The 26061-nt window shown below is 46.8% G+C and overlaps 1 protein-coding gene across 3 annotated transcripts in view; it reads right to left on the bottom strand.

Annotated features, from left to right (window-relative positions):
* The window catches only part of NEK4 (NIMA related kinase 4), a 532367-nt gene that overhangs the window by 119328 nt on the left and 386978 nt on the right, over positions 1–26061 (bottom strand). For all 3 annotated transcript variants that reach the window (XM_085624188.1, XM_085624190.1, XM_085624189.1), the window contains one exon: positions 19414–19505. In XM_085624188.1, coding sequence (XP_085480314.1) covers positions 19414–19505 — 92 coding nt within the window. The remainder of the gene's footprint in view (positions 1–19413; positions 19506–26061) is intronic.

Genomic DNA, 26061 nt, shown 5'->3' with positions numbered 1-26061 from the left:
CCACATCAGAGAAAGTGGAGGTCTGGAGGCCCGGGGGAACATAGACCGAAACCAATGAAAGAGTTTGCCCCTCCCACCGCCCAGTCAAAGACGCATAGCGCCCTCTATCATCAAGAGTAACTTTGTCAATCTCAAGCGGGAGGGAAGAGCGCAGCAAGATGCCCACCCCTCTGGAGCCAGTGGTGAAGCCAGAGTGTGCGACCAGTCGGTAGCCCCCCCTGTTCATAGCATGACATACATTTCCCACCAAGTGCGTCTCTTGAAGAAATACCACATCAGGGGCCAATCGACGCAAATATTGCAACACAACCCCACGTTTGATACGGTCCCCCAATCCGTTGACGTTCCAAGACATCAGTTTCAACCCGTCACCCCCCATCCCAACACAAGAAGCTGGAGTCCCCGGGCACGCAGCCAGACACCTGAAACTGAAAGAAAACAATAACACCGCCTTGAAAAGAAAAAACACACAACCCATCCACCACTGCCACCCTCCCACCCCCACACCATTGCCACCCCCCCCCACCCTGCACCCCTGCGGACTATACAGCCCCCCCAACTTGCAGTGTGCCTGTCGCCCTAACAATCCCATGCTACAAAAAGACCCTAGAGGAGGAAAGGGACCCGTCCCCGCCCGCACCCAGACGAAACATTAATAACCAAAATATACAATTGAAGTAGAACCTGGCTGAGCATAGAAGGAAATGTCAAAGTGGAGGACCAAGAATTATTCCTGCAGAGGCCCACCGCCCTCGGCACCGCCAGTACGCCCAGTTCGGTCTCCCGGTTCCGGCAGGGAATCCAACCAGTCACTCACTGTGTCGGGGCGTTCAAAAAAGAGAGTCCGATCTTCATATTCCACACGAAGCCTGGCAGGGAAAAGCATAGAGTATTTGATGTCCAGATCTCGAAGACGGCGCTTCACCCCCTGAAAGCTCATTCTCTGTTTCTGAACGAGTTGGGTGAAGTCCGGGAAGAGGTTGACGGAGGAATTCTCATATTTAACTGGGCCGTGCACCCTCGAGGCCTGCAAGATCGCATCCCGGTCCCTGTAATGAAAAAGTTTTGCAATGATAGGCCTCGGGGGAGCGCCTGGTCGAGGCCTACCGCCCGGGACACGATGGGCACGCTCCACGGCGAAGAACTTGCTCAGGCCTGAAGGAGCAAGATGATTGAGGATGAGATCCTCGACCATAAGGTCCACCGGACGATTGTTGGAAGTCTCCGGTACACCTATGACACGGATATTATTGCGTCGTGCCCGACCTTCGAAATCCTCCAGCCGCCGGGACATCGCGTCGTTTGCAGACTTTAGATCGCCAAGAGTTGCCTGGAGGTCTGATACATCCGTGACAAGAGTGGATGTCCTCAAGTCCAGCGATTGAACCCTCTCGTTAGTCTTAGAGAGATCCGCCCGGATTAACGTAACATCAATGGCAACCGTGTCAATTTTACGGGCCAGAGCCTCGTACTGCTGGGCGATGGTCTCCCTTATGCCGTTGATGGCGCCCATAACGTCCTGCAGCGACAATTCCGTGGGGACGGACGGACCCCCACCGGAGTCCTCCATGACGGCACCCGCCGGCCCGGGGGTCCCTTTACCCTGGGTATAGCGATCCATGATGTTACTCTGGACTGGTCCTCCACGCAGGGATGTCTTGGTCTTCCGTTTCTCGGGATCCCCCTTGCCCCCCATGTTGGGCGATGCTCACCGGTGGGGTCCGCCCGGACCGATAGCTAAGGGGCACCAGCAGATCAGACACAGACTGTCCGAGAGCCCGCTCGGGAGAGTTGAGAAAAAGGCACAAATCAGTCCAGTACCAAGGCCGGAGGACGCCCCAGCCGTGCAAAGTAGCTCCTCGATCAGGACATGCAGAAGTGCAAAAGCGAACATGAAAGTGGGTGCGCGGTCATTGGCAAGGCTCCGATGCCGTTGTTGTTCAACTACTCCCCGGCCCCACGGTTCACCAAAGCACCGGGCACAGCTTCCAGGTGGGCCTCCAAAATGCAAGACGCTGTATTTCAGGTCTCCCCAGTCCGATTTTCGTTCCGAGAAGAGTTATGGATTCAGCCAAGGTTAATCTTCCAGAATCCGTCCACAAATCCAGGATAATGTCAGGATAAGTTGCGAGGAGCGGCAAGGGTCCGTGGAGCCCTGTGCTCACGCGACCATCTTGGATGCGCGCGAAGCTCCTCCCGTGGATTTATCTTTTGATTTATCCCCACCTTTCTCTTGGGTCTTGGAAGAATCTTTCTTCTGGTCACCATCCTGATTCTTTGGCTTTACCCTGGTTCTGACACATTTGTCTGCCTTCTTTCCCAATTCTTGGGGAGAGGTCAGATCAGAGTCCACCAGGTACTGGTGTAAAGGCTGGTTTTGACAATTATTAAGGATCTGCTCCCTCATAATCAAATTGTACAATCCTAAAAAGTCATGCACCTTGCTGCCATGTTTCCAACCTTCCAGAGCCTTAGTAGCACAATCTACAAAGTCAACCCAGTCTTGAGTCTGTGCCTTTTGGGTATCTCTGAACTTAATCCTGTATTGTTCAGTGGTTAAGCCAAACCCACCAATCAGAGCACTTTTCAAGACTTTGTAATTATCAGCATTCTCTTCTCTAACAGTGAGGAGCTTGTCTCTACCTTTGTCTGGAAAGGAGAGACATAAGATTGCTGCCCACTGCTCCTGAGGGACCCTCTGTACCTTACAGGCCCTCTCCAGCGCAGTTATCCATTTGTGGATATCATCCTCACTCTGATAGGGAGGGACAATCTTGTTCAGGTTCCTATGGTCATGAGCATGTTCTCTACCTCTAGGGACACTGTTGCTGCCACCATGGGGCTCTAGCCCCAACTTATTAGAAGTTTTCTGAAGCTCCAGGGATTCCCTATCTAAGGCCAATTGCTCTCTCTTGATTCTGAGCTTAGCCCTCTCAAACTCAAGCAGTTAGCACTTCTTCTCATAGGAGGACTCCCTTTTATGAGAAGCAGAAGCCCTATGACAAACAGAGGTCCCTAAAGAAGTACTAGAATGATTAGATTCCTGAGAAGGAGATCTGGATCTTCTTGGTAATCTGTTAACCCTTCCAGGTGGAGTACAGTGAGGGCCACTGAGGCCTTCTCCCTCACCTTCAGGAAGAATTGGATTGTCCAGGTTAGAATCATCTTGATCCTCCTGCCCAGCTTCAGAGTCCAGGTCATAGAGGTTTTCACCTCCTGACCTTTTCTCTTCTGCTGTCCCACCCAAAATGCCTGCCTCATCAGACCCTGGGGTCTTTCTGAGGTCATCTAAAAGCAAAGTCTCTATGAAGCGTTGAGCGTTTTTCCCTGTCTTCAGTTTCCTAGCTGTACACATAGTCCTCAATTCTTGGAATGGGATATGGTCATACTTAGTTGGCAGAGGCCCTCTGGCTTCTGGCCTAGAATACATTCTAGTGTTATGAGGTGTTGCACCTTCCTAATCTAGTGGGAACTACTAAACTCTCTTGAATTGGAGAAAGGGTGTGCTAGACCCTTGACTTACCCAACTCTAAGTTCAGTAGAACTTACTTTATTCTAGTCTTGATTTATATGTACCTAAGTACCTTTAGTGGTTTTCAGTTAGTCACTCAATGAGATTATCTGGTAAAGCAATAGCAAGCTTGAATCCTAACCGCTGCACAGCAATGTGAGAAGTTGGCCTGGTATATGCTGTCCACTGGTTATAGTGGGCACCTTGCACCAGTCCAAACGACCCTTATTGATGATCCACCATGCCCAGATTGTTCAATACTCTCCTGCGCAGCTCTACAATCTCCAAGGACCGTGGCCTTTGGATGATTCTGTGATATCGTACATCGGCAGACTGGGATTGACGGCCTCGTGCCCTCTCCCTTCTCTCCCGTCCTTACCCTCCCTTCCCCCTCTCCCCCCTGATCCAGTTCCCGTCCCCCCTGCCCCTCCTATGCCTACCACCCTATCCGTTTATTATCTTAACACCAGGTCAGCAGTTAAGCACTGTCACAAACTTTTTGTCTTATTGGACTCGCACAAACCAGATCTCCTATTTCTTACAGAGATTTGGTTTTGTGACAACTCCCTTCCTTGTTTGTTAGCTGCCCTTCCTGTCGCATATTACGCTTTGCACGCCGACCGACCCTCTGGAAAATCGGGAGGCGGCGTCGCTCTGATCGCCCGTAGAGAACTCTCCTTTCAGTCTTTAACCTTTTCCTCCATTGGATCGTCAGACTTTTTAGTCGCCCGCTCACCGTCTTTCAGAGTCCCACTTACCTGCTTGCTTATGTACCGTCCCCCCCAACCCTCTCAACTTTTTCTCCCCGGTTTCCAAGATCTAGTGGCCACCTTAGCGGTCAACAACTCCTCCATTTTGGTTCTAGGAGATTTTAACTTTTGGCCCTCTGACCCCGCAGAATGCTCGACCTCTAAAGAATTCTCGGACACCCTTTGTTCCCTTAACTTTGACTCCCACGTTCACTCCCCCACCCACATTCAGGGCCACATCCTTGATCAGATTTGGTCTCTTAATTGTCCTATTGCTTCCTTGTCCATCTCCCCCTGCACCTGGTCCGATCACTTCTTGATATCCTTTTCCCTACACCTTAGCCCAGTCACGAAGCACTCTCTCCCCAAAAACATCTGGGCGCGCTCTTGGAGCCAGGTGGATGTGGCCGCCCTTTCCGCCACACTCTCCGCATCCAGTCTGGATCTACACGGTCTGTCATCTTCCGCACAAGCCGACTCTATTAACTCCTGGCTCCTGTCAGGCTGCGACTCGGTCGCCCCCTTCAGGCGGGTGTCCTCCAGACGTCTGAACGACGCAAACCGTTGGTTCAATGAGGAACTCAAAGCCCTTAAACTCATTGTGCGCCATGCCGAGCGGGCCTGGAGGCGAGACTACTGCCCTAACCTCAAAACCCAGTATACCACCCTCCTGTCCCAATACAAAAAATCTATTTTGGCTACAAAGACTGTCTACTTCTCTTCAAAAATTCTGGCTGTCGAAAATCAGACCAGAGAAATTTTCTCCATTGTTCACGACCTTGACTATTCTGACAGAGCCACCCTTAAACCCTCTCCCTCCCAGGACTTATGCGACTCTCTTAACACTTATTTCCTGGATAAAATCTCAAACATCAAAGCAAACATCCCTCCCCCCCTCCCCTTCCTTTGTCGACCCCCAGTGTCCGTCAGTCGGGGCACGCCTTGACTCCTTCCCCCTTTTGACAGAGGAGGCTTTTCTCTCCCTCCTCCCTATGGTCAAATCAGGCTCACCTCTGGACCCCTGCCCTGCCCACATCCTTAGGCACATCTACTCTGTTTGTATGCAGCCCCCTCTCAAACTTCTCAACAGTTCACTGTCCCAGGGCATTGTTATTCAATCTCTAAAAACGGCCACCATTGTTCCTATCCTTAAAAAACCGGGCGCTGACCCCTCCGCTCTTGTCAACTACCGCCCCATCTCATTATTGCCCTTTCTGGGGAAGGTACTGGAGCGCCATATTACCAGAACGCTCAGTACCTTTGTGGAGGAGAACGGGATATTAGCCCTCCGCCAGGCTGGATTCCGCCCCGCACACTCCCCGGAGTCCGTGGTGCTATCGGTCCTCGACAACCTCAGAGAGGGCATGGACACCAACCACCCCCAGGCCTTGGTCCTCCTCGACCTCTCCGCCGCTTTTGACACGGTTGATTATTCCATCCTACTCTCTCGTGCCAGAGCGGCGGGGATTGGAGGCTCGGCCTTGGTCTGGCTGTCCTCCTTCCTGAGGGACCGTACCCAGGGAGTACGCCTGGGCGACTTCTCGGCGGACTTCCGGAAAGTACAATGCGGGGTCCCCCAGGGCTCCTCCCTCTCCCCCCTTTTATTTAATTTGTACATTGCCCCTCTCATTTTTGCCCTCCAGCAAATGGAGGTCTCCGTCTACAACTACGCGGATGACCTGCAGCTTATTTTTACCTTGTCCCCATCCCCAGAGTCTATGGTGAAGTTCCAGTCTGTTATGATCTGGATGAATTACAACCACCTGAAGTTAAATCCAGACAAAACCGAGCTGGTTCTGACAGGTGGTTGCTCCAGTCCCTGGACCTCTCTCTTCTGGCCCCCCTCCCTAGGTTCCCCCCCTTCTTCTTCCTCCTCTGTGAGAACGCTGGGGATCAAGTTGAATGACCAACTCACCCTACACTCCCAGGTTAGTTCTGTGGTGTCCTCCTCCTTTCTTTCACTTCGCACCATCCGTAAAGTTTCCCGTTTCTTTTCTTTTTCTGCCCTAAAACTCATTGTCCTGGCGATGGTAATCTCCCGCATAGACTATGGCAACGCTCTATATTGTGGCATGCCAGCCTACAGTATGCGACGATTACAGCTGGTCCAAAACCTGGCCGCCCGCCTGGTCTACAACCTGGCCAAATTCCACCATGTCACGCCGCTTCTCAAGTCCTTGCACTGGCTCCCTATTCGAGAACGAGCCCAGTTGAAGATGGGATGTATCACCTTTCAGGCTCGGGTCGGCGCAGCCCCTGCCTTCATCTCCTCTGAAATCAAAGCCTACGCCCCCGTCAGGGAACTACGTTCATCCTCCCAACATCTATTGACAGTTCCCTGCTTTAGGCGCAAAAAGTGGGGGGGGCACGAAATTCTCCACACTTGCCCCTGCCTTCTGGAACTCTCTTCCCGTCCACCTTAGATCTTCCACTCAATGCTCGCATTTCCGAAAGGCGCTCAAAACCTTCCTTTTTTCAAAAGCTTTCTCATTATAACTATCATATTCTGCCCCTCCTCCCGGATCTCCTTATCCTCCCGGGCCCAGTACCTCAAAGCGCCATGAAACCGCCAGGTGTACGTGCGCTCTACAAATGTTTTAAACTCAAACTCAAACTCTAGGTTAAAAACAACCTTTATTGAAAGCTATCCTCGTGGTAGCTACGGAGAGCAGCCTTCAGGCCAAGTCTTGAAGGAGTGTAAAGCAGCTTGGTTTACCAGATTATAACCTCTTGAATGACCAAATGAAAGGAGAACCACACCAGGTATATATAAAATATATGTATTTATTACTAAACACTCTCTACTAACTTCTTTATGAGATTAGAGAACAAGGTACACAATATTAAAGCACTAGAACGACAGTAAATAGCACAATACACAGTGGGCTCCAGGGTGAGACCAAACCATATACTAAGAAAGAGGTATAACAATCACGACTTGACTAGACAGTGCCTAGCGCACGTAGAATCCCTGGGACCCCAAGGAACCACCCAAGGTAGTGACACAGGGGACCCACTAAGGACGCGTACAGTGTGAGAACACAGCCGCAAGCTCCGTACAATCCTAAGGAAAAGTCGGGTTGGAATTTTAGGGGTCAAGTGGTGTCGGAAACGCTCGTTGATTTCAATAGCGTGATACAAAGAAGTGCTGCTGCCGGGAAGATGAGAAGTGTCCGGTGCGATCCAAGCCTGGATCGGAGGTGGGAAGAACCTGAAAGCAGAGGGGACAGAGTCTGGGTCACTTCACAGTGACCAGGGGCACGATAGACGAATGCCCACCCATGTCGGGTGTTTCAGGTGAGAAGAGGTGAAGCTAGACTCTGCAGCCACGGGGGCCAGGAGACGTCAATGACGACCAAAGTCCGCAGGTGAGCTGTCCCACAAAGGATATCAAGTGTTGGGGGGGTCAGTGTCCGGATTGAACACCAACAAGCCTTGGAAACTGCAACCCACGCAGTCAGAGAAAAGATGCTTCGGTGAGGACCAGCAAGGTCCTGAGGACTCCAAAAGCGATGGAGAGTCAGGGCACGTCTGGAGCAACCAGGAACGCCCACTTAAACTTAAAGTTTCCTTCTCAGGGACTCACAGGTCGACGGACCAGGGATCGCGAAGGGACCTCAAGAGTAATCACAAAATACCATCCCACAGAACACTCGTGGAGTGTAGGCCGGTAATTTCGGTGGAAACACTGCTCGGGGTCAGGACTATAAGTAGCCCAAAGCACAGCCTCAGGGGTCGCCAAAAAGCATATGCTGCTGCAAATGTACACGGTGCCCAGGGTTTCGGGTTGCATGGTCTCCACCAGGGATATGGATCTCAGAATTGCTGAGAGCACAGATCAACCTCAGAGAACACAGGAACCCACCTCCTGTGTTGCAGAATTCTTCGGAGTCCTTCAGGGGCTGCGTAGATGCAAACCGGTCAGATGCGTTTCAGGTGCCTGCCTTGCAGGGGAGCAACTCCTTTACTCGAAGGGAGATTCTTCAGTCATCCAACAAAGTGTAGATACTCAAAGTACTTGGTTTCTGTAGCAGAGTTTTGTCCAGGTAAATCCCAAGTCCTGTAGTCAGGGGTTCCTACTTTATACCCAAGGAAGGGGTGGGACAAACTCTGGGGACCCACCTATTGGAGGGTCAGGACAGGGGGGTGGCTACACCCTTGTCCTTTGTCCAGTTTCGCGCCAGAGCAGGAGCAAATGGCTCCTGCAGCTGGTTTGAACTGGACTATGTTGAAAAAAAGATGCTTAATATGTTACAAGATAACACATTTTACACTTCGATTAAGACTAATCCAATCGCTAGAATAGAAAAAAGAATACAGACTTTAACTGACTTTGCACTGAATGAGGGATACATCACAACTAAAGAATAGAACTATTTAAATCTCTCGAAAGGTAAAACAGCATGTATATATGGAGTACCAAAAATTCACAAAAGTGTAGGCAACCCCCCATATAGACCAATAGTTTCAACTATTGGGACAGTGTCAGAACCACTGTCCAAATTCGTAGACAATCAACTTAGACCATATGTCCCTCTAATTAAGTCTTATTTACAAGAGACATAATAAAGAAAATAGAATATCTGGCATTTAACCCCTTCGCTGCTGCGGACATTCCGCTGCAGCGCTGGGGGGGGCAGGGGGGCAGCGCGGCGGGCCTGTGCTCATGACGGAGCCGCTCCGTCATGAGCCACAGTTGAGCTGTGCTCATGACGGAACGGTTCCGTCATGACTCCGCCCATTTGCGTTGTCGCCCCGCACAGGCGGGGAAACAGCGCCGCGCAGGCGGAGCGGCCGCCGGCAGGATTGTCATGACGGAACCGTTCCGTCATGAGCACACGACAACCGTGGCTCATGACGGAACGGTTCCGTCATGAGCAGGGAAGGGGTTAATTGCAATAATGATGTATTAGTGACCCTAGACAGAGTCACTGTACAGTAACATTCCTCAACAGGAAGCTATAGAAGCTATAGACTGGTTTATAAACACCTTTAAAATACCTTGCTCTAAACCTTTTATAAAGGAATGTCTCCAAATAATACTGACTGATAATATTTTCACATTTGGAAGCCATATTTTCCGCCAAATAAAAGGCTTCAGTATGGGAGCATCAGTGGCACCTTCAATAGTCAATATCTACATGGCAATATGGGAGTCTAAATTCATTCATAATGAAATAGCTCCCTGTTTTGAGTCTGTCACCCACTAGTCCAGATACATTGATGACATCTTCTTTATCTGGACCGGTGGGGAAGATACTCTATTTGAATTTATTCAATGGCTAAATCTCACAGATCCCCATTTGAAATTTACTGCTAACAGCAGCACTATCCAAGTTGAATTCCTGGATATCAACATTATAAATAGATCAGGACAATTAGAAGTAGATCTTCATATAAAACCTACTGCGAGAAACACTTTGTTACACTGTCAAAGTTTTCATCCTCGCAGTCAAAAACAAAGCATTCCATTCTCGCAATTTTTACGAGTCAGACGGAATTGCTCTAATTTATCTGATTTTAACAGACAGGCTGCCATTATGAAAATTCAATTCCAGGAAAGAGGTTACCCCCACAGATTAATAAGAGAGTCTTATAAAAGAGCGAGATTTTATGATCGGGATTGCCTACTACAAAAAGAGCAACAGCAAGAACAAAAACAATTGGTATGTGTAACCAGGCATTCCACTGTGAATGCCAAAGTTAAACATATTATCAACACTAACTGGCACAATCTAAATTGTGACTCTACGAATACCGATAAATTAGAGAAACCTCTCTATGCCCATCGCAGGAATAAAAACCTGAAAGATATTATGGTACATTCCAAGTTCGAAGAGCACAACGTCAATGTTCCTTTTATTAAAAAATCTATTGATGGCAAATGTCCCATTAAAGGAACCATTAGATGCACGACTTGCAACTCTATCATTTCAGGTGAAACATTCATACATAATGGTTGTAAGATTCAAGCAACAAACATGTGAAACTGTAAGACACCCAATGTGATATATTTGATTCTGTGTCTGTGCCAATTAGGTTACGTAGGAGAAACTTCGAGAGTCATACAAACCAGAATAGCAGAACACCGTTCAGCTATTAAAACAAAAAAACTGACGGCCCCTCTAGTAAAGCATTTCTTAGAATTGCGACACAAACCAGAAGATATTCGCTGGCGCATTTTAGAAAAAAATCAATATATCAGATGACAAAAATGGGACAAAGATCCGTAAAAAACGTGAAGTTTTCTGGATTTTTCCATTGAATACTTTCAAAAATGGCCTCAATAGCGAATTGCCATGGGAAAATGCAATTATATAGTAATTTCCTGTATTTCTTACATTATGGCAATATGAAATATTAATTTTAATTTATGAGCTGTATTGGCGCTCATATCTTCTTTACATAATTTTATTCTTTATCTATTAGACAAATAAATTAGGTGATTTACAATCTTGAAAGCGGTCTTGGCTCATAAACCACTATTCTATATTATTCGTCTTATTTTTTTTTATCTTTAATTATTTATTATTTTCTATTTTCACGGGTTAAGTGATTCACACATAGGTGTTCATATTATACTATACCAGCATTACACCTGTTGGGCCTTTCCTTTTGTCATCTTTGATACTAGAGGTATCACCACAAGCTTGCCCTTTTCTATATCTATGTAGAACGTGCCCCAGACTGTATGTGTTTAGCGCTTTACGTTTCACGTAGAGGCCATCCACACGCAGGTAATACGTGTATCATTAGATACACGTCATGTGATTAGTGCTCTGTGCACCATTGAGACGTGGCGCCGCAGAATGTGAGTATCATCAGACATTCTATTATGACGTTCTGACTATACGTCTAATACAAGCACCAATAGACACACGCCACGCGAGTAGCGTCTCACGTCACGTTTTCACACTCTTTGTACGCACGCATTACCACACGCTCAGATACGATGGCAGCTATATATAAAGAAACGCACATGCAGCAATTGTCTTTTATTTTGCCATCAAGGGACATATCGCTGCCCACTCCACATGAGAACCTTACCGCTAACAGAGCATCTTAAATTGAGGTAAGCCTTGTTTCTTTGCCTCTATATATCTATATAGATATTACACAGTCTTTTGTAATAACGGATTAGGGTATGTATATATTGCCTGACAAGCTGCGCATCCAGTCAGAAATAGAATTCACAATTTGTTGCTGACTCAGTTAATTTGTTATGTGGGAAAACATTCAGTCGCATTTTATTTATCGAGACGGTCTTTACCATCTACTCGGTTTTGCCAATAATACGAGTACCATGGTCGCTCAGTGACATTCCATATTAGACCTTGAAGCACCAATCGCTCAGAGATGCAAAATATAAACTGCATTTATCATTATAGTCCATGTTTGACCACTTAGTTCGTATAGTCATAACTCTAGATTATGTAAAATAGGTAGTTAGAGACAACTTAACTAAACATTAAAGATCTCAAGTTAAGAGATATACACTAGCGTCACGTCTGAAACATATCTATTATAATTTATACAGATATGTCATATTATAACTTAAAATAAACCCCCCCTTTTTTACTTCATTCATAGGTTACATCAAACCTGCTGAAATGAAATGAAAAGAGGATTTATTGAGCACGATAGCTACCCTGAGGCGTCCCAGCGCTAACGGACAGGCGTGTGGGTGAGGATTGCGATACTTAGTCTGGTTTATTAAAGAGCAAGGTTTTTAGCTGTTTACGGAAGGAGAGCAGGTTGGGCACTGATCGGAGATGGAGGGGGAGGGCGTTCCATAGTTTGGCCGAGTTATAGGAGAATGAGCGGCCCCCACATCTAACTCTTTTGATCCTGGGGACAGTGGTAAGGAAAGAGGAGGTTGATCTGAGATGTCTGTTTGGTATGTAGGGGATGGCCAGTGATTGATTAATGAGAGCGCCGGTTTTCCAAAAGGCTCGATGGATGATGCATAGGCTCTTGAATTCAATTCTTTGCCTTACTGGTAGCCAATGAAGATACTTCAGTCCGGATTTGATGGAGAGTCGACGAGGGATCTGGAGGAGGGTTCGGGCTGCGCAATTTTGGATGACCTGGAGCTTGTGTAGGGTGGCCTGAGGGGCCCCCAGGTAAAGGACATTCCCAAAGTCGAGGCGCGACAGGATTAGACCTTGGATCATAATTTGTCTTGCCTGGAAGGGTAAAAGAGGGAGGATTTTCCGAATGAGCCTGAGCAGACCAAAGCACGTCGCTGAGAGTTTGGCTGCTTGGCAACTAAAGTTAAGAGATTTCTCCAGCCAGATGCCTAGGCTCTTGATTGTATCCTTGGTTGTGGGGGCGGATCCGAGGCAGGTGGGCCATAGGTTATCGATGGTAGGATTGGGGGAGTTACCTAGGAGCATCAGCTCGGTCTTGTCTCCATTCAATTTGAGACAAGACGATGTCATCCATGAGTATACTGCTTCCAGACAGTCCCTCAGATGGTTGGGTGCGGTGTGTGGTTGGTTAAGGGCCACCACTAGCTGAGTGTTGTCCGCATAGCTGATTATTTTATTTCAAAAGGACGGACAATCTCAGCTATGGGGCTCATGTATATGTTGAAGAGCGTAGGCCTCAAGGAAGAGCCCTGCAGCACTCCGCAGCCGAGAGGCTTACTAGGGGAGATGGCTATATTTACATATTTACTATCTAAGTGAGTTAAGTTCGCCATCTAAGCGAGCGAAAACAGTTGACTTTAGGATAGATCTCTACATCCTTTTGAGGTAAGAATATTAATCATCTATGTGAAACTGAATAGGATACATATACCTTAGTCTATAAAAAAATATTAGATAACAACAGTTTTCTATTCTAGATTTGATAATTCTCTGAGCTATTCACGAACACAACCCTTAAAGGAGTGTTACCTCTTACCCAGATTGACCTTGAACCCTTGGTTGGACCAGTATAAAATCGTTAAGGTATAAATCTTAATACTTAAGATACTGTTCTACGTACTATTGAATTACAAACATTCTTATTATCATTTGTTCTGCCCTTCTACTGAAGATATTTTGAGTCTTTTTTTATCCCTAGTAACTCCACGCTGGAGTACAGGTATATATATTCAAAACACATGTGAGATTACCACCTATCACTGAGGATCTAATAAAGAATACAAAACCACTTGGGACGCTTTGGTATTTGCTATCTCACCTCTACTTTTTTCCTTCCTCTTTTATCTGCCTATTCCCACTTCTATTGATGGAATAATAAACACGGTTTAGTTATTCTTCGTATGCCCTTGTTTTCCTTGTTACTTCTTCCTTTTACTCTATTTAGTAATTGTTTTTTTTACAAGGAACATCATAGGTACGTGTGTAAACACATAATGAAGACATACCATAAATTATTCAAAATATGTGTCAGTCAAACAGATATAATGTAATTTACAGCAATGATCAATCTGTTATATGAAATTATGTTGTTGAAATGGTGTTCAAAATCTTTTTTAATTACAGGAATTGTGGCTTTTTTCCTGACGAAGGTGTAACTTTCGCCAAAACGCGCGTCGAAAAGTATAACAGTTGTGCCACTACATTGTCTACTTTTTTATATAAATGAATTTTTATTAATGTAATGAATCTATTACAGATATGTGCAGAATAATATTGTGTTTTAATGCATTTTCTATGTTATGAACGAACAAATTAATAAAAACAGAAAACATATTTTTGATATATTTTATTCATTGTTGAGCTCTGTTACTTTTTGACTTATAGACACATATTTAGTCATTGTTTCTATTTTCCATGATTGCCTAGGTTGTTATTTTTTCAATATATCTTACCCTGTCCTAGGAATTGAAGCTATCGGGGGGGTCCTTGTTAATTTCACACTTGAACTTGACCATGTACGGGGACACCAAATGTGCCCCCAGTGCAGACTTTCAAACACTCTCAGAGTGGACCCACCCAGTCCCAATACACTAAATCCTGTCTGGGAGGTGGTTACACCTCCCTGTGACAGAAAACCTATTGTCAAGCCTTCCCCTGCTCGAGCTTGGCTCAGCAGCAGGAGGGCAGACTCGGGTCTGTGGCTGGCAGCATCCATCTTGTGATGCCAGGGTCGAGAAAGCTGGTACCGGGTGTACCGGTGTTGTTATATTTCTCCCTCCAGTTACTAGTGGGGAGGTATGATTCCAACGTGTTTGACACCAAACACGCCATGTTTTAAGCAGCCGTTTTAAAGTTAGCATTTACCGCGAGGTTATAATGCACTTAAGAGTATATGGTTTCTGTATCACAAACAACCCCGGAATAGAGGTTCCGAAGGCTGCAGAGGGGCTCTGCTCATGCAGGTGCACCCTCTCACATAAAACCCAGCACCCTGCCTTCAGGATTGATAAGGCCTGCCATAGGGGTGACTGATAGGTTTATATTTGCAGTGATCTAGGATATAGTGAACCTATATCTAAGTAAGGGGTGCATGCACCACCTTACACAGGCTGCTGTAGCAGACCTGTTGTATCATTTTGAAAGGTCTCCCAGGGGTGGCATAATACATGCTAGAGGCCTCTGGGGTACCTATGCCCTAGGTACATAGTATACCATATACTAGGGACTTATAAGGGTACCCCAGAATCCAATCTGGAGTGTACCTAAAGTAAATGCACAACCAATTTAGGGAGAAAGCCAAAAGTCAAAAACCAGCAAAACACCAAGTAAAAAGTGGGGGTAACCATGCAGTCAGATCCCACCTTCCAACAAGCGTGTCGAGTCTCTAATCCAGGTCATCCCCACCATGGGTAACTCACTCTCCTCCTTGCCCACCAGACTCCCCATCGGGAAAAGTTTGGACTTCCCTGGGTTAAGACAGAGCCCTGACAATTTGCCCATGCCTTTTAGCTCTGATAGGAGCTCTGGGAGCGCTTCCTCCAGGTGCCTAAGGAATACGAGGGCATCATCGGCATACATTGACACCAATCGCTCCCAACTGAATCCCCCGGTGTCTTGCATCGAAGGGAGGCCGCCAAGGGCTCCATTGCAAGCGCGAAAAGGAGCGGTGACAGGGGACAACCCTGTCGAGAACCTCTCTGGAGTTCGAAGCTATCAGATACCTGGTTACGGAGGCGGATCGGGGCCGTTGGCTTATTATATAACAAATGTAACCATCTCAGATAGCCATCTCCCAGTTCCATCCCACCAAGCACCATCCATATATAATCCCACTCAACAGTCGAAGGCCTGACGTATATCCAGGAGACACAGAGCCCAGTCCTCCCCCTGTAAGTGTGGCGCATACCAAACATGTGCGAGTATGCGTAGGTTATGTGTTGTATTCCGATCGGGAACAAACCCCGACTGATCTGAGTGGACCACTCGGGTCATGTACGGCAGAAGCTGCCCCACTAACACACCACTCAAAATTTTCTCATCAATACTCAACAGAGAAATGGACCTGTAGGAGCCCGAGGAGAGGGGATCTGTATCCAGTTTCAGAATCATGGTCACCAGCGCTTCCATCATGGTGGTAGGGAGGGTACCCGTGTCTAGATTCTCAGTTTACACCGCCAGCAAATGATCCACTAGTTGTGGGGCAAACTTTGTATAAAATTCAGCAGGGAGACCGTCACTCCCTGGGCACTCCTCTGGTTTCAATGTTTTAATTACTGCTAATATTTCTCCCTTAGTGAGTGGCGCCCCTAGCAAATTAGCATCTTCATCCTCAAGTGTGGGAAATGGTATGGCCCCCAAAAAATCCTGCAATGTGTGCGGCCGAGTCCCTTTCACACTCGAGCATGTCTGACGTAAATGGGTAGCAAATTCCTGTAGAATCGCACCCTGGGTATATACCTCGTTACCCACATTATTGTGAAGCTTCAATACCGGGGTCGTTACCGCCTCCGTGCGGATAAGTCGTGCCAAGAGCGCTCTTGATCTGTCCCCCTCCATATACAATTGTTGTCTATAAGTGGTGTAATTATGTTTCTCTAATCGTGACCAAGCCTCAAGGAGGTCACCCCGAAGTCGTGTCCACTCCGTCATGTCCTCTGGAGTCTTATACAGTATATGCTCTAGGGTCTGTAGACGTTTTGCTAAAGTATCAATATCAGCACTGAGTTGTTGCCGAACCCCATATGTAGTCCTCATGCAAACCCCCCTAATAACGACCTTCATTGCCTCCCACTCTGTAGACCTAGCGGCTGTGAAGCCCCAATTTCCCCCGAAGTAATGACTAAGTGTCTCTGTCATGGTTTGCACATATGGGGGGTTCGTAAGACCTCAGCCCGAAGTCGCCATAACGGGACAGGTGGACGTCCCGGTCTGCTGGACAATAGTAATGGCGCATGGTCAGAAAGATATCTCGTCAAATAGGAAATAGCCTGCGTGGCAGCGGACACGTCCACAGAAAGCCAACAGTGATCTATGCGGGAGAAGGTATGAGCTGCGGGGGTATGACAAGAGAAGCCCCCGGCGCCTAGTATTCCACGGGGTGCAACAGGGGAACCGCCAGCAGCCCCAGCTCTCTGCGCGGGCCTGTATTTTCAGTCTAGTGCGTCCCGTCTGCCATCTTGGGCGGCCGCGCCTCGGCTCCGGGTCGTCTCGGTTTTCTTGCTGCTGCTCTTCGCTCAGCACAGTGGAGACCACATTAGGCATGTCCAGGTGCAGTGAGAAGCAAACGGCACATCAAATGGGCAGCAGACGGTAGCTAGAAGGGCAGGATTATGCACAGGATAGATATCGGGTTGCCGGAGCTCCGGCAGATGCTGCTAGTCGGCCATGTTCCTGGCCACGCCCCTGACCTTCCACCAACTTTAAGTAAGATCAATAGTCATTCCCCAAAACTGGGAGGAATCCAACTCTTCAACGTACTTTACACTGATGATCTAGTGGCAGTCAGCAGGACGAAGGTGGGCTTACAACAGCTTCTGAACGCAACTCTAGCTTATTCTGAGAGCAATAGGCTGACAATAAATATGAAAAAGACCAAAACCCTAACCATTAACAAAGAAGGGCTGAAGCACTGCACATGGGGAGAGATAAGCTTGAGTTTGTTAATGACTACAAATACCTTGGAGTGCTCTTTAATGCCAATGGAAGGTTCAGTAATCAATTGGAAGACATTAAAAGGAAGGGTAATACCCTTTCAGTAGGCTTGGGAGCCTTGTATATAAGGCCCCACATCCTCGCAGGATGGAGAGGACAGTAGCGCGCAACCACCGGGGGCTCTTCTTTAACCAATGTGTGATGACGACTGCCCTAACCTCACCCGCTACCTATCGAACAATGCTTATACCAATAAGAGCCGCAGGTCACAGCCATGCCTGCCGCAACGTTATAAGTCATAACGAGGAGCCATAAGTTTATAAGAATAACTTATGCAAACAACCAAAACTACAATCGAGAAGGGATCTGATTGAAATAGGTTCTGACGAAGGCCACAGACCCAATAGAAGCTTTGACAGAATCGAAATATGTTGACCATTACTGCTGATGTTTCGGGTTGGTAATGCATCCAAACGGCATCACACTTTGCTTTTTATCCTAACCCTATCCCTCCACCCCCCCCCCCCCCGCCACCATTAAAGAATTCCTTTCCAGGCATAGGAGGTCATTTATGATTACGCAGCTACCACCAGTATTGTTTACTAGACACTCTCCCTCCAGTCGGAGGAGTTATACACCTGGGGAAGTGAGTAGCCAGGTGCAGAATGAGATGATGACGCCACCCACCAAGCTGCCCCTGTAGAGATAATATACACCAAAGGAGGCATTTGAAGGTTGAGGGTTTCCAGGATAACTCCCATGAGACTCTGGCATTGAGATGGGTATGATTCACTCTCTTTGGATTATACAAGTATATCCTCCGGGAGCTCAGTGGAACCCCTTATCGCTCCTTCCTCCCCCTTTTGTTTGATACTAGATTGGAATTTGGGCTTTTGAAGCAATCCCTGGCTTTGTGAACTGCTGTTACAACTTCAAATCAGCAAGTGAGGATTCCTTAAGTCACCACCTCTGGCTTGAAATATAAGGGAGGGCTCTATCTCCAGCAAGAGTCTATTTAAAATCAGATGTAACTAATCTTCAGCATGGGATCCACCACTGAGCAGGGTTGAATTAAAAAACATAAAATCAAGTACAAAAACGCTATCAGTCCTGGAGGACAAAACTGCTCTAGCCAGGCGCAACCATGGACGGCGAACCCTTAACAATTATATGAAGCTTTAGCCCCAGCGCTATCTAGGAGAGTTTTATAGTAACTCGATAGAAGAGAACTTCTTCAAATATAGGCGGGGAGACCTTCCCACTTTGAAACATGCTCCACCATGGAGAAGAATTGAGGGGCAGGACAATTGCAGGCAATACGGACAGCGGACTGAAGATATGGCCCATGTACGGTGTCTGTGTAAAGCGACTCTGGAAGGCCGCTGGGCAATTATATGAAGGAATCTCAACGAAAGAGGATTAAGGTAATGTAGATAGGCGGTAGAAGCTTGTTTTAATCCTGGAGATCCTCCACTGAACTGTGCGGAGGTAAAACTCCTCTAGAGGGTAGAGAAAACGGTTGATCCTGGAGGCTGAAAGGAAAAGTCAGAAATAGAGGAGTTTGAATCAGAATCAATTTGGAAGTTTGGAAGGCCAAACTGGGAGATTAGCACAATGCACGTTTGGAACGGTCTGCTGACCTACACGAGGCTGAGAGTAGGCACCAAAGCACTCGCTAGTGCAAATATCGCAACGGTTTGTCTTCCCAGGCACATCACTTTAAAAGCTAGATAATAATCATGAATTTTGCATTGCAGTTATGGAAGTACTTGAATGATCTGTGCCAGGCGGACATCAGCCACTAAAACACGTTCTTGCTATTGAATTGTATGTGGCCAGAGTTGCTAGCACTAAGAAACCCAGACACGACTTCATTTTACCAGCGTAGGGTTATGCATTTGAATGATCATGCTTAGAGAGGTACAATCGCTTCGCCCTATGTTTTTTTAATTTTCATCTTTACTTGTATTTTGATATCTTAATGTTTTAAAAGAGTGCTCTGAGAGAGACTCCTGTTTCCTTTGATCTGTACTAGCAAAGGGTCACATACAGTGCTCGACTAAGTTACACAGGAGATGATACTCGAAGCTCCAGCCCACGAGTGCTGCCACTCACGGGTCTTGTCACTTACCCTTCCTTGGCATCTCCCTCGGACTTGTCTGTGGAGCTCGTAGAGGAGCCGAAATCTTCATCGGATAGGCGGGAGGCTGGAGCCGCTTCTTTCTGTTACAAACACAATAAAACAAGAAGTGGGGTAAGCACACAAGACTGTGTCAGTCCCACTTACTATCTCACGTGGGATTGGCCCCCAGTGGTGGTAGTTACATTAATTGCTGTGTCTAAGTGCTTACTCTTGCCAACAAATCCACAAGTAAATATATAATGACCTCAGGTACTGCTTGGCGAATAGGGCTCCTAGAATGTGAACACAAAGAAAACTGCTTTTGTAGGATTAAACCTAGGCTGCCAGTCTAAACAGGGGCATGGTGGCTGAACGGACTGTTCTAAACAGGGGCATGGTGGCTGAACAGACTGTTCTTCATAACTTAGCTGACAGAAAGTCATACTTTTAATAATGATGAGTGACGAATATTATAGAAACAATTACTAACACAGCAGTTGTGAAAGTAAACACAATTTCCTGAAAGCAATTAGAAAAACAATAAACTGCAATGAAGCAGTGATTACAATGCAGACATAGGAGGGCTCAAACTAAAGGACCCCTCATGTGGAGACGCTACACCAGAGATCACCTTTAACACACTAGAGAAAGTAAAACTAGCATCCAGTTATAATCTGCATGTTTTGAAACACTGGGTCGCCTTACTGAACCACCCGCAACTCCCTCAGCTATTCATCGCGCCACACACAGATGCTGTGCGTCTTACATTTCTTTTCTGGACAAGCATTGAGTGTAAGGCCAAAATAAAAGGTAACACAAGGGCCTATGGAGAAAAGAGCAACAAACGCAAATCAGTGACCCTAGCAATCCCTCAAAGAGCTGAGGGCAGGCTCAGGCCAAAATGTATGGTGTCAGAAAGTGAACAGGCAAGGGTGGTCAATTACTGTAATATTCCCAAAGAGGTGAGTGTAGAGGGGACAGCATGACCAATAGAATCTAAAGGGTAGAAATATCAAGAAAAATAGGATGAGGTAAGAGCTTAATATGGCAATAAAACAATCAAATATATGAAGTCTGATTTGCATGAAGCCATCCGATGGAAAAACGTGACAAACCTGAAGAAAGAAGAGAGGTGGCACCAAGTCAGGAAGAGAGTCGGTAGTGAACAAAGAGGTCGAGCACTACAGGTGGGAAAGAATGAAGAGCGTGTGACAGAGAAGAGATCGGGCAGAAGAGTCCTGACATTTAGGAATGGAGGAGAAGCGGTCCGTTTACAGAGATCAACAAAACAAAAGAGAGAGAAAGAGCAGTAGAGAGAGAGTCCGTGAGTGTATGAGAGTGCAACACGTGATGAATACAAGCCCCAGCTAGGCCCGCAAGAGACAAGGGTTCGCTCTTCTGTAACGAGATCTATAAGGAAGTTGGCACGGAAACTGCAAAGTACAAAAACAACGTTTATTAACCCTTAAGGGTGGTCCTACAATCCACACAACACTCTTCAGTATTGCAAGGAGTAGCACAAAGAACTTGCGTACACAGTCCCCTTTTATACACAACAGAGGGGCTCATGAGTGGGTGGATACCACATGAAGTCGAAGAACATTACCATTTAGGGTCATTCTCGATACCAAATCAATACATGGGCGGAGCTACCACATTCCTTGGGCCCGCGAAAACACATGGTCAAGCAAAGCTAATTATAACAGATGTGGTCAAGTCTGGGCATGCGCCAGATGGACAAGAGGGCTATTTATAAACTGTTGCTAGGCAGATTACAAGAGCAACTAACACAGAGGTCGGACTCTCCTCGTGGTGAACACATGGCAGCATGTCAATACAAAATGGAGTCCGGACTTCGGCCAACATAAGGAGGGAAACACGATAAAAGGGGAAGCATTAATGTTTTCAGTAAATGCTTAATCACATTCTGCTTTAATTTACAACAGACGACCCTTTCAGCATTTACTGAAGACATCCGGTTTCCAAGAATAATCATCGTATATGTCAATTATCATCATTCCTTTAACCTCTTTAGCTAGACCCTTCTGGCGGGCAACATCGGCAATAGCTTTCTTATCTGGAATGCAAAATGAAATGCATACGGAACAGCACAATGGTCCACATTGAATACACATACAAAAAAGGAACAGAATTGCTACAATAATACAGAGACCAGTTAGAACCTTCCAACCCCAGGCAGTAACCAACGCCCAAAACCATCCAGAAAAGGACCAAGTGCCGTTTTCTGTGTGGATTTCAGCTGCTATTTTATGCAGCTTATTAATGGCGTTATAAACGGATGGCGTATGATCAGGGATGAACACACAGCAGCTACTTCCAATAATTTTACAGGCTCCTCCTCGATCAGCTAGCATCACATCCAATACCATACGATTCTGTAATGCAACAATCCTGGTAATCTGTAATTCTTCCGTAAGATTCCCAAGAGCAGCAGCAGTCTGATTAGTCACAGCTTCTACCACTCTTGTTAATCTTCGGATCTTCCTACTATTCAAAGCAGCTCCAACAAAGAAAAACAGTCCTAAGTTGAAATCAATATACTGTTGCAAGCTAGTATCAGTTTGATCCACCTCATTAATAGATAGAGTACGTTTATATCTATTTACAGTCACATTATTCAGCAATTTCAAATCCTTATGATATGACGCGGGTGCTAGAAATACAGGAGGTAATAGGAATGATACATAGCATACCCCAGACCACCCAGCCGGCAAACGGTAATAACCTTTATTTCCACATACAAAATAGGTATTATGGGATGCTAGGAAGGTGCTATTATTTAACCCATCAATGTTTAACACAGTTATACAATCACTGACACCGACAGGGATAAAACCCACACTCTGGACGCACAGGTCCGCTTGGGCTTGTGCCACTTGGATTACAAATTTTTCCTTCCCCACAGTGTCTCTGGTATTCGTGAAGATATAGGGAATGGATTCATTGTCCGGTCGGTACTCTTCCCATTCCCAAATTGTCCCATTCGCTTGTGGATATCCATTCTTGTCCTGATGGCATTCTTTATTAAGTCTGAAAAGCAATCGTCCCACTGTCGGTTTTCGAGTGGCAAACAACAGAGTGTACCATGCTCTACAAGAGCCATTGTGAGAGAAAGGAAGGGGTATGAATGGCGTACCTCCTTTCTTCTGATGGGCTGGCATCATCCCACATATCCAACAGTTCGTAGCGTTCGTAGCAACGTGGGTGTGATGCAGCATCTGAATGAAAGTGTTATTCAAATAGGATTGTCGATGCTTCAACTCTTGGTATGGCAATGTATAAAAGTAGTGCTCCGCAGGCACTGGAGTCGTCAACACAAGTGTCTCTCGGGCAGGAGTTGCCTCCTCCACAAACCATGTGGTTGTACCAATGATAGCTACTGTTAGCATGAACCCCAGTGCACAAAGAATTTTCTTCTTCTCCATGTCAAAGGAAACAATACCCTGGTATCTTCCTGAAACTAAAAAAGTCTGTCAGAACTCTTCCCCTTGGGCAGCGGTTGATTTCTTCACCAGCGGGCCAAGACGGGTGTCGCTACACTAATGCAGGGCTGATCCCCCCCCCTTGCCTCATCGGCTCTCCGTTTCACTAACCCAAGGGCCGTTCTGACAGTATGTCCCGGTACTGGAAACCTCACTTCCTTGGTCGCAGATGATATCGCCTTCCTCCAGAAGTCGTGTGGTCCGAAAAGAGCTCCTCAGTGTCGTTTGGCTCTGCAGCACGGCCTGTCTCTGCTGCTAGGATGTCTCGTTGATCGGTCAGCACGGCAGACTCCACCAATCCGGGCGGTACCTTTCGACAGTGCAAGGAATGGATCCAATTCTTCCTGTTCGAGACTCGCACAGCCGTCCTCGTTGCAAGAAGGACTTGCTCAGGTCCGACCCATCTCGGCTCCAAACTGTTCGATCTGTCAAAAACCTTTATCATCACATGGTCTCCAGGCCGGAGACCATGTCCTTCGCCAGTAGACCGATCAGGGAGCGCCTCTCGGACCTGTTGATGAATAGAAACCAAGTTATCCGTTAACTGTGCCAGGTAATCACTCATCATCACACAAGGTACATCATACACAGCCTTAGGTCTTGGTGGACCCCAAATATTCATTGGGCGTCCAAATACAATCTCATAGGGTGTAAGGCCGGTTCGGGAGTGTGGCACCGACCTAATTGACAATAACGCCAGTGGCAAAGCGTCTGGCCAAGTCAAAGACGTTGAAGCTTGAATTTTGGCGATCTTAAGCTTCAGTGTACCATTATATTTCTCGACTAGTCCTGCAGACTGAGGGTGGAACACGGCGTGGAACTTCTGGGTGATGCCTAGGCCCTTCAAGACATACTTTATAACATCTGCTACAAAGTGAGGGCCATTATCACTCCACAGAAGTCTACAGACGCCGTATCGGGGGAAAAACTCTTTCAGCAATAGCTTCGCTGTAGTCATTGCAGTATTGTCTTTCGCAGGGTACGCCTCGACCCATTTACTAAAGGCGCAAACCACTACTAGAACATACTTCAAATTGTTACAGCGCTCAAGCTGGATGTAATCCATCTGCAGAACCTCAAAGGGTGCAGTGGGTGTCGCAAATCCTCCTGCTGGAGTTCGCATGCCTTTCCCTGGGTTATACTTCAGACAGATCATACAGGTCTGCACCACCCTCTTTGCCGTGCTAGCAATCTCTGGATGCTCCCAGACTTGGGTAAGCAATTTCACAATCGCGGAAGCTCCAACATGTGCTAGCCCATGTGCCATCTGGACCATAGGTTGTACAAAAGCCGTGGGTAATTTCCATCTATCCATCTGCTTATTTCTCCAGCAACCCTCATCATCCAGTTCTCCTTCGCTAGCCCATTGTTCCCGCTCTTTGTCAGAAGCGGTCTTTTGTATTTCTCGCACTTCCTCCTTCGCATCATGCCATCTCTCCACCTGTGACTTCACTACATACATGGCAGTAGTACCGGGCTGCATCGCAGTCTCCCGTGCTACTCGATCCGCTAACGCATTCCCTTCTCCAACCTTATCAACTACTTTCCTATGGGCACTACACTTAACAATGGCAATTTTCTTTGGGTATGTCAATGCAGTTAAAAGATTGTGGACTAACTCCCCATGCATTATCTGCACCCCATGTGACGTTAGAAACCCTCTCTCCTTCCAGAGCAGGCCGAAATCGTGCGCTACTCCGAAGGCATAGCGGCTGTCTGTGTAAACATTCACACACAATCCTGTACTAAGCTCACACGCTCGTGTTAACGCTATCAGTTCCGCTGCTTGAGCTGATTTCTGTGGTATGCGTGCTGTCTCCACTATCGTCCGCAACGTGGTAATTGCATACGCTGCTGAAGCCGTACCATCTGGTAGCTTCAGACATGATCCATCTACCCACAATTCTCCATCTACCTCTGAAAAGGGCGTATCCTGGAGATCAATACGACCCTTTGTTTGTTCCTCAGTCACAAGAATACAATCATGCGCTTTCTGTGCCTCAGGCTGTGTCTCGGGGTATGGCAACAATGTGGCCGGGTTTAATGTCACGCACCTTTTCAACGTAATGTGAGGAGCTAAAAGCGTCAACTCATATCCCGTTAAACGGGCACTGGTCAAATGCTGCGTCTTTGTTTGATTAAGCAGGGCATCAACAGCGTGGGGAACTAACACCAACAGTTTATGGGACAACACAATTCCTTCACTTTGGCGTATTGACACAGCTGTCGCCGCTACCGAGCGAAAACACCCTGGTAATGCTCGGGCGACAGGATCAAGTACAGCCGAAAAGTATGCACAAGGGCGCTGCTTATCACCATGCATCTGTACTAAAACTGATAATGCACATCCATCTTTCTCATGCACATACAACGAAAAGGGTTTTGTGTAATCAGGGGTCCCTAACACTGGTGCTGAACAAAGGGCCTGTCGCAATTGCTGAAAAGCAGCATCACACTCATCTGACCAAGGGATTGGGATAGGCGTATCTTTTGTCAAGAGGGCTAGTAATGGCTTAGCCATGTGTGAAAACCCCAGTATCCACTGTCTACAAAAAGAAACGAGGCCCAAAAATGCACGCACATCCTTCTGCGTGGATGGCCTCGGTGTGTCCAAGATTACTTGGATACGATCTGGTGTGAGTGCACGCCCCTCCTTAGACAAAAGGTGACCCAAATAAGTCACCTTTGGTCTACAGAATTGCAATTTCTTCCTAGAGACCTTGTGATTGTGGGAGGCTAAAAAAGAAAGTAAGGCTATCGTGCTTTTCTCGCACAACTCCAGGGTGTCAGCCGCCAACAAGATGTCATCGACATATTGAATGAGGGCGACCCCCTCGAGTAAAACAAAGGAATCCAACTGTCGCTTCAAAGCCTGACTATAGATACTAGGGCTTTCTGTGTAGCCCTGGGGAATTCTACAAAAACGATAAGATCTGTTGTTTAGTGTGAACCCAAAAAGAAATCGGCTATCCGGGTGAATGGGAATAGAAAAGAAAGCATTTTTCAAATCAATCACTGAGAACACGGTCGCCGTAGGCGGGACCAAGGTAAGCAACGTCGTGATATCGGAAACCACCGGGTACTGAGGTATCACGATTTTGTTTACCTCCCTCAAATCAATTATAAACCGATAGACCTTTGCATCCGTGTCCTT

Source organism: Triturus cristatus, chromosome 9 (assembly GCF_964204655.1).
Source record: "Triturus cristatus chromosome 9, aTriCri1.1, whole genome shotgun sequence".
Classification (NCBI taxonomy): Eukaryota; Metazoa; Chordata; class Amphibia; order Caudata; family Salamandridae; genus Triturus; species Triturus cristatus.
This window is presented reverse-complemented; position numbering and strand designations above follow the sequence as displayed.